General features: G+C 32.2%; 2 protein-coding genes across 2 annotated transcripts; one reads left to right on the plus strand and one right to left on the minus strand.

Annotated features, from left to right (window-relative positions):
- The first annotated feature begins 262 nt into the window (after nucleotides 1–262).
- LOC127102986 (SUMO-activating enzyme subunit 1A) lies at nucleotides 263–6882 on the plus strand. The gene is made up of 11 exons (XM_051040291.1): nucleotides 263–411; nucleotides 511–612; nucleotides 1263–1314; nucleotides 1413–1608; nucleotides 1727–1806; nucleotides 1930–2046; nucleotides 3517–3567; nucleotides 5055–5121; nucleotides 6040–6143; nucleotides 6222–6326; nucleotides 6406–6882. The coding sequence occupies exons 2-11, from the start codon at nucleotides 524–526 to the stop codon at nucleotides 6520–6522; spliced, it is 978 nt and encodes a 325-aa protein (XP_050896248.1). The 5' UTR covers nucleotides 263–411; nucleotides 511–523; the 3' UTR covers nucleotides 6523–6882.
- A 68-nt stretch (nucleotides 6883–6950) lies between these two features.
- On the minus strand, nucleotides 6951–7852 carry LOC127102987 (probable WRKY transcription factor 75). The gene is made up of 2 exons (XM_051040292.1): nucleotides 7364–7852; nucleotides 6951–7255 (listed from the first exon to the last, which is right to left on the minus strand). Exons 1-2 carry the CDS (start codon nucleotides 7630–7632, stop codon nucleotides 7060–7062), a joined length of 465 nt encoding a protein of 154 aa, XP_050896249.1. The 5' UTR covers nucleotides 7633–7852; the 3' UTR covers nucleotides 6951–7059.
- Nucleotides 7853–9744: the final 1892 nt, after the last annotated feature.

Consider the following 9744-nt stretch of genomic DNA (forward strand, 5'->3'; position numbering starts at 1 on the left):
TTTTGAAATTTTCAGTAAATTATACTACTTTTCAAAAAATCTAATAAAAAAGTTTATACCGGCATTTTAAAAATAAATTACCAAAAATATGATTTTGTTATTGAAAACTTTGAATGAATTATCGAAAATTTTATTTCACTCTTTGACTTAAAATTTGTCTATGGACAATTTGGAAATTCTGAAAACATATGAGGTGTCATGTTTAATTAGAGGGGTGGTAAATTAAATGCTAATGAAAAAAAGCCCAAACTATGATCCGATTTGAAACATCATAACAAAAAAAAGCCCAACTTAGTTCTACTCGCTGACTTCATTATACTCCGATTTTCTTCTCCGCGCCCTTAGAGACTCCGATACGAATTTTAGTCTTCAGTGGAAATTCAATTCAGCGCTGCGACATTCTTCTTATATGTTCGTTTCTGACTCATTGTTGCTTCAGTTTGTGAATTTTCCATTGTTTTTTGAATTTTCGAAACCGAATTTGAAGTTTCAATTAACGTCGTGGAACAGTTTACGGTTAGGAATGGACGGAGACGGCGAGGAGTTGACGGCGCAGGAGACCGCTTTGTATGATCGTCAGATTAGGGTTTGGGGAGCAGATGCTCAAAGAAGGTTTTCTACTTCTTTCTATTTTCTTAATTATTATTATTTTAAATTTGATTTTGTTACTTTTAAGCTCTAACCTAATTTAATTTCTTAATTTTTTCTTAGTTTATTTCACCATAAGAATTTTGTGATTTTGGCTGCGTTATGGACAGTGGTGGTTATGGATTGTATATTACTGCACACATTTTATTGAAATTATTTGTAGTATCATAGTATCATGTATAATATATAATAATTTAAATTAAAATATCTTTTTCATTATTACCAGATGTAAATGAATTGAACAATCAATAAAGATTATCTAGAGAAATAGAGATGAAATGTATAGCAAATTTCAAATTTGGAGAGTGAGAATGAGCCAAAAGAGATCAATTTTTATAATTTAAGTTGTATTATTATGTATATTATAAACCGATTTTTTTTTCTATTTCTATAAACAAAACAATGTTATGTCACTATTAGTCGGGGTTTTATCGCGCCCATATTGGTGTTTCGGTGTAGTTATTTAAATTTTTTAAGAAAAATGGTATCTGCCACGCCCCATATCGTGGTAACGGACCTTTTTTTAAAACTTTGGTTATGTTTAAAAATAGTGTTCTAAACAACTCTAATTAGTGTATTGATTTTAGTTTTCTTTTGTGATTATGTTGTTTTAGATTAAGCAAAGCTCATGTCTTAGTCTATGGAATTAAAGGAACTATATCCGAGGTATAATGGGTTTTATTTGATTTTTTTGTTTTATTTAATGCACTTTTATTTTTTCTCATAATGTTTAAGGAGTTTTGTTTTTCTTCTGGTTGGGATAGTTTTGCAAAAATATTGTTCTAGCTGGAGTAGGTAGTCTTACCTTAATTGATGATCGATTTGTCACCGAGGAAGTGCTTTCTTCAAATTTTCTAATTCCTCCTGATGAGAATGTGTATGGTGGAAAGACCATTGCTCAGCTTTGTTGTGATTCACTTAAAGATTTCAATCCCATGGTTCGTGTTTTTGTGGAAAAAGGTTCTTATTACACTGTCCCTTGCTAATTTTTCTTCTACGTTTATGTTGTATATGGTTTCTTTTTTAATTTGTATGCCGTTTTTTGTTTATCTGTCTCTGTCGTTTGACTTGTCTTCAGGTGATTTGTCAAGTTTTGAAGTAGAGTTCTTCAGCAAATTCGATGTTGTTGTTGTCAGTTGTTGCTCACGCTCAGCCAAAGTACTGTTGAAACTCCTATATCGATCTATATATCTCTTTTGCTTCCATGTTCTTTACTACTTTATGGATATATGATACTATAGATTTTCTTTTCAATTCTAACATTGTACTATTTTGCTGTAGAAACTAGCCAATGACAAATGCCGAAAAGCATCAAAACGTGTAGCATTTTATACCATTGACTGTAGGGATTCTTCTGGTGAAATTTTCGTTGATTTGCAGGACTATAAATATTCTAAGGTATCACTCTTGTGGATTTAATTTGTCCCAGCATATCATCAACTTTTCTGATTTTTACTAATTGAGAATTATTCACAATTGATCTCTTGTCACTGCTCATATAATAACTAATAGTTACAGTAGGTATGACATGATTTGAATCTGTGACTAGTGTATGCAAGAACGCGAGTCACCTCGCAGGATTGTGCAATCTTACGTCTCAGAACCACTCTTCCGCGCGGGGATCTGAATGGGATCGGAGGAGAAGCGGCAAGATCGCTGCCAATATTTTTTTCTTAATCTGTGCTGGTTATAGCAAAATAACCCTAATTTTTTTTTAATTTAAATGAATCTTAATCAGCTTTTAGTAAACCTCAGATTTAAAACGGTAAAAAAAGTTGAAATTGAAATGTTTTACATCTTCACATAAATCCTCTCGAGGAAAAACCTCTTTGTTTCTTCTCTTACGGCTTCTCACACCTTCCTCCGCCTCTCAGAACCTCTTCCCTTCGTTACTCTGTTTTTGGCGAGTTGGGCGCGGTTCCTCTGTTTCTTGCAAGTTTTTTGACTTAGTTTTTGAAGTTTTTAGTGAAGTTATGAATTTTTGCTTATGTGTGTGGAAGGATGGATATAATTTTTTAATCTATCATTATTTGTAAGCATAGGAATGCAAGTTTATCTTTTCCCTCTAATTAGAATCTTACAATCCATGCTACGTTCCTTAAGCTGCAATCTTTCATCCCCAATTTTGCCTAGATTCTCGATTATTAAAATACTGCCAAAGACAATTTTAAAATACTGCTACAAGATTGTGCTGCACACCCTTTACATTGGTTATCCACTTTGATTTGTTTCGTTAATCCCCATATATTTGCATGATGGTGGTTAATAAGATACCATATATTTCTCTTCAATTTGTGAAAATAATGAAGATAGAATCTATTAGAATCATCATCTGTTGTAGGGTTTTTTCCTTGCAATTAGTAATAGAAGTCACTGGGGCAAGATTTGAGGCTAAAATGAATCCCATATAGGAGGAAACCTTTTGAGAGCAAAGGTTGGGATGGATGAATTGTTATTCTGGTATTTCTCAATGATGTTTATGGCTGCGGGGATTGTAGTATGTTGGCCATTTGATAATTAAGGTTTGTTAAGAGCTGTGTTATCAAATAGTGGCGCCATAGCCGCTATGGCGGATATAAATGGCGGTTTTTGGGATTGGCCGATATTGCAGGTTTTTCCGCCATAATCTGCTATAACGGCGCCACAAAGTGGCCTGTATGGTGGGATTTTTGGTCACTGCCATGGGCCGCCATCAACAACACTGGTTAAGAACTTTATTAACCTTGTGTATTTTGCCCTTATCTTTGTTTGTATCAACAGCAAATTGCTCTTTCCGGGTTTAGAATTCTAGATGATAAATAAATGTGAATACTGTGCTTGCTTCTACAACCACTATTTTTATTTTAATGTTTCGTTCTTCCTTTGCAGAAAAAAATGGAGGAAACTATTGAATGCCACCTAAAATATCCAAGTTTTGAGGTACGTGGGTCTTAAATCATTAATGCTGCATTTGTATTGTTGCATTTCTTTATCTTTTATGAAAAATCCATTTATGTCTCTCAAAACAGTATTGTATTTACTATTTAACTGAGTCTTGATGAGTTGCAAACGTCAAGACCTTTTAATGTATTCCAAATGATATCTTCCATGTGGAAAAAGTGTAGGCTGATTTTGACCTGAAGGATATTTGGTGCACCTAATAACCATAATGACTTACCCAGTCACTTACTTGCATAAGAGGCCCATGGGGAAACATTCAGTTCATCCTTTTATTGTATATGCAATAGTCTTATAATGATACTATAGAAGTCAGTAAGAATCGATATCCATTTTTTTTAAGGAAGATAATAATATTCAACCATTCCATTTCGAAAATTATTCAAGATAACAATCGCCATGAGATACTTGCACTTCCTCTTTTGAAAGAGGAAAAATTATTATTTTTATTATTATAATCAACAATTTACTAATGGGTATTTTCATGGAATTTTTGAAAGGGAATGGTCGAATCTATTCTCTTTCGTAAAAAAAAAAGTCTTCCGTTATTATACATATTATGATCAAATCATATTTGAATAATTGTTGTTTTAAAATATAAACTTATAATTATCAAAGTTAGTGAAATTGTGATGTAAATTTGAAATTCTTATATCAGAAAACGAAAAAAAATATGTGAATGAGAGGGAAGGAGGCTTTTTCTCTTGTTATATATAAAGAAAATATGTGTCTCCATAAAATACCAAATTTTAGCAAAGGTTGAAGGGCGGATGACTTCGACTACGACCACTTATAAAAGGATTAAATCAAGTAACTGCCAGTTGAAGATATCTGAACGTTGAAGACACGAGGGAGTCAGCCATCAGTCCCAAGACCACGTAGAAGGATACATGTTGAGCATGCAAGTCATAACTTTCGAAGACAAGTTATATTTTCACAAGTATATATAGATAGTTTCTGCATAGGGATTAGGTGTGACAAATCATATACAAGAACTCTATAGAACTTAAAAGTACCCGCGTCAAAGAGATAAACAAGTTTGTGAGGCAATGTATGATCTTGTACACCATCTTTTATTCATTTAATTGAAACCATTTACATCATTTCTTGAGCATTTGCTTTGCTTTCAGTTGTCTTTACGCTTATTTTAATACAATTCTTGTTTCCGACCCGGTCGGTCTCTTTACTTGATTCACAGTTTATTTGTCGAACTTATGAACATTCAAAAACTACTTATAGAATTTGTGAACAATATGTCCTAGGATTCATTAGTCGATCATGCAAGTAATAATCCTCAAGATATTGCGCTTGTTTACCAAAAATCACAGGAAACAACCTGTTAAAACATGCTACATGCTGTAGCTTCTAAAGGAACACACATGTGTTTTGCTTATTTTACTCTACAATGAAATATGTATAGTTAAAAGCTTCATATTCCTAAGTATGTCTTTTTTTCATTTTTTCTACAGGATGCTTTATCAGTACCTTGGAGGGCACTTCACAGGAGAATGTCAAAGCTGTACTTTGCAATGAGAGGTTTGTTAACAATATAGCTTTTATTTTTAGTGAATAAAATACATGAAATTAGGAAAAATTTTTTATCAGTTATGAGGTTGAACTTTTATTTGAAGGTGTCTGCATAGGGGTTTAATTGATTAGGTCTTTTAATTGATTAGGTCTTTCAATTACGTTAAGCAAGACACCTTCAAATAAAAGTAAGTATTCATGGGTTGGTTCAGTTCTATTAAGATTAAATGAAATCCAACCTGATTGCATTTTGTTGATTTGGTTTCATTTTAGATTTTTTTCACTAGTCAGTTCTATTAAGATTGAGTTGATTAGTTCGGGTCATTAATATATTATACTCATTAAAATATTATATATTATATAAATATGACCCAAGAAACTTAGTAATGCTAGTAAGAATGTCAAAATGAACAAATATAAACGACAAAAAGTTCAGTTCTATTAAGATTAAATGAAATCCAACCTGATTGCATTTAGTTGATTTGGTTTCATTTTGGATTTTTTCACTAGTCAGTTCTATTAAGATTGAGTTGATTAGTTCGGGTCATTAATATATTATACTCATTAAAATATTATATACTATATAAATATGACCCAAGAAACCTAGTAATGCTAGTAAGAATGTCAAAATGAACAAATATAAACGACAAAAAGTATAGTAACATTTTAAATATTAAAGGCTAAAAATGCGAAGCTTATTAAGTTTTTTAAACCAACGCAATCCAACTTAATTGATTCTGTTTGAATTATCGTGTTTATCAAGTCAAATCAGACATGCATAATTGTGAGAGAGCTTACATTATGTAGGCTTGTTGTTTTTTATATGGAAATAAGTCTTATTTTCTTTATGAAGTGTATCAATTGCAATTACGCGATTGTTCTTTCTATAGACTAATGTACAATTAATAACATCATTTCATGTCACAGTAATAGAGAAGTTTGAAGAGGCTGAAGGACGCAGTGCGGGAGATGTTTCGGAGGCAGATCTTTCCGATGTTCTCAAGCTTAAAAAGGAACTTTGTACTGCACAAGTATGCTTGCTGGAATTAGTTATGTATGTTCTTAAAGTTAATTATGTTATTCATCTGATCCTTCTGTTTACGTTACAGTCTCTCAATGAATCTCATGTTCCCGACACTCTTCTAGAAAGATTGGTAGCGGATACAGCCGAGTTTCCTCCCGTCTGTGCTGTTATTGGGGGAATCCTTGGACAGGTATTTTATCATCTATTATGGTTTACAAAATGAGATGTCTTGCAATAGTTACTATAAACCAGATTTACTACTATCACAGGAGGTTATCAAAGCTATTTCTGGAAAAGGGGACCCCATAAAAAACTTCTTCTATTTTGACGCGTCTGATGGAAAGGGTGTTATAGAAGACATATCTGATTCAAACGCTGGAAAGTAGCTTCTCTGGGTCAGTGTTTCTAATGAGTCACCCGCAATCGTGGTTGTGAATATTGAACCTTTTGCTGCATTAACTGCTCATTTATAGTTTAGTAGTTCCTTATTTGTTTTAGTCATTGGCAATTTAGGATCAGAAATGTTTTGAAATGTAGACACTCGAATGTATTTATGCTGACCTTCAAAGCCATCTTCGAAGTTGCAAAGCTTCATGATGGTTAGGAAAAAAGCTCAACGTGTTTATATACTGGATTCTTTAGTGGGTAAACAAGGTTAATTGAACTTCTATAGTAATGATTTTTGCTATAGTTGACCTGATGACATCTTTAGTAAGACTTTTATCCTAAGAGTACACTTACATGAATACTATTTAGCAACTACTCATCTTCTATCATTTGCAAATCTGAGATGATACATATCACACCATATAGCTAGGGTAAATAATACATATAGTTTCAAAACATTATATTCAGAACTGAAAGGGAATATCTACTGAGAGATGTTACTCATCAACGACAAATTACCAAAATTTTGTACAACATTATATCGGAGTTACATTATTTAGTTGATTGCTTGTAATAAAGCTTCTTAGGATCTGGTCAAAGCTTTCAGCTGTCTTTTCGACAGGGTGAACATGCATCCCTTCATAAGTTGTTTCCACGATCTGCTCGTCTTTGGAATGTCTTTGGATTTGTTTTCTTACATTGCATCCTCGATAAGAGCATTTGTAGTAACTCCTGAATTGTGTGAAAAAAGATGGCACAATTCAGTTAGCTTTCTGAGTGTTGAAAAAAAGTAGAAGTAAATATAGATTCAAATCCTAGCTATGAAAGAATGAGACAAACCTGGGGAATTTGCCATTTTTCACCAACTTTTCCCCATACTTTCTCCACCTGAACCCATCGTCTAGTATATCAATCTGACTCCTTGTTTGAAATACATATTTGTGCTTCATTGTTTCCTTGCCACTTCTCTCGCTCAATGTCTCCTTCCTTTTAGATTTTAGAAACTCTTCATTTTGAACATGAACATTAGAGCCACTACCCGGATTAGGTTCAAAAGGAGAAGCATCAAGTGAAGATGAGATAGGCAATAACACTTCATGTTTCTCCATTGATTTATTCTTGAGGTAACACTTGTGGACTATAGCTTAAATCATGCATGTGTTATATATAGTGAGGAAAAATGATGAAGGATGCATGCATTTTCTAAGGACATGAAACATGAGGGCGGCAAGAATGTCAACATGTGTGGTATGTGTGGTCAAGGCCAAATTTATACTACGACTAAAGATAAACTGATTCATGAAATCAACTGCATGAGAATGTATAAGATGGATGGGGTTGCCGTGACGGAATCTGATTTCCTGTGCTTTTTTTTATTTAATTTTGTACATTGATTTTGTTTTTAATTTCAATAAAAGACGTGACAGTTTTGAGAATAGGAAAAAAATTGTTTTATTATAAGTATTTAAACATGAGACACAACATGGAGATGGCTTCGGGAAGGTTGTTAAACCATTGTGGCAGACATTTGAAGACTTGTAAATAAGGACCACCTATAGCCAGTTTCCATGAAATTGCTTGTGAAAAGCATATTAGCAATTTGTCCAATAACTAATACATAATATAGAAAATAACTAAGATTTTATGTCATGTATAGAACTTAAAAGAAAAGCCCCACCGCAAAATATTAAAGGGGAGATTAATTGTCACATAGAATAGTCTAGCGACTCATACTAACTCATACGTCTTTTAAGTCTTATGACTGTTTGAATGAGATGAACTTTTGAAACTCTACGTTACTAAATTTTTTATTTTAGAAAAAGAAAAAACTTCAACTACAATTCATAACCATTCCACAAGTCAGTTAAAGGGGAATTTGTTATATTTAACAAACTTTAACTACAAAAGCTCACTCCGAATGCTATGAAAGGATATATATATATATATATTACAATAAGGTTAGAATTGAAAAATTTCAATGATTAAAATTTTGATATTAGGATTTTTACAGTGTTTTAATTTCTATTAAAAATAAAAATATATTTGGATGACGATGATTCTTGTTCGATTTTAAATTTTTTGATTTGAATTCTTCTTTTATCTCTTTATTATTATTTTATATGTATCCTTGATGATGGAAATATTATTTTGTTTGTGAAAAATAAATGAGAAAAACTAGTGTTGTTTTCTTAAAGGTGCTTATTTTATAATCATTTTATTTCAACAGTCATGTCCAAATAACCATGAAGAGAGAACATGAATTTAAATTTTATTTGAATTTCAAAATAAAATTTTCATTGGTTTAATTATCTAATCAAATCAAAACAATCATCACATTTAGACATCTTTTATTTAAAGTCAAAATTTATTTACATGAGTCACATTTGACGGATTAATAAATTAATTCAAAAGTCTCTCACTTCACTCACGTGATAACCTGATGTTTCAATCTTATATCATAATTATGCACCATTCATTGAAATCACTAAGTCATTATCTTTAATGAATTAAAATGATCAGATCATGGTTGTCACAAGTTATCCATCAACTTGATTCATTCCACAGTACGCCACAAATTCAACCTCTATAGTAGAAGTAGAAATTATAGATCGTTTTTCAGTCTTCTATGATATTGCTCTTCTAATTATATGGATTTCTTTGAGTATACACATCTCACAAAGTTTAAATCCGAGTAGTACACGACTTCAAAACGATTCGACCTTTTATATGTGAGCATGTAACCTTTGATGTCTTGTAAGTACCTAAGAACCTTAGTTGCAATTTCTCATGACTTGTGTGAACGAGAGTGAATCCTCGTCAATGCTAAAGTCACATTCATGCTCAAATGAATAAATATTTGTTGTCTCTTTTTGTCGTATGATGGCAACACAACTAGATGGATACCAACACGAAGATATTCTCCACAAGTCTTCATAATATCCAATTTAGGTGATTTCTTACTCCCAATGAATTGACAATTTTCAATAAATCGAGCATTACTAGACTTGATTATTCTCGTACTATTATTAGGACAATAAAAATATACCTTTACACGTGGATTATACACCTTTACTTTTGCTTGATAGCCTTAACATAAAGATACCTTAAACCATGTTTCCTTCCGGCCCATAGTTCATAAGGAGGCTTAGGAACTGTGTTGCTATGAATTCTATTAAAGCAAATACGCAAAATCCAGAATGATAATTGTACATTACTATAGT

This window comes from Lathyrus oleraceus, chromosome 7, assembly GCF_024323335.1.
Source record: "Lathyrus oleraceus cultivar Zhongwan6 chromosome 7, CAAS_Psat_ZW6_1.0, whole genome shotgun sequence".
In the NCBI taxonomy this organism is placed as follows: Eukaryota; Viridiplantae; Streptophyta; class Magnoliopsida; order Fabales; family Fabaceae; genus Lathyrus; species Lathyrus oleraceus.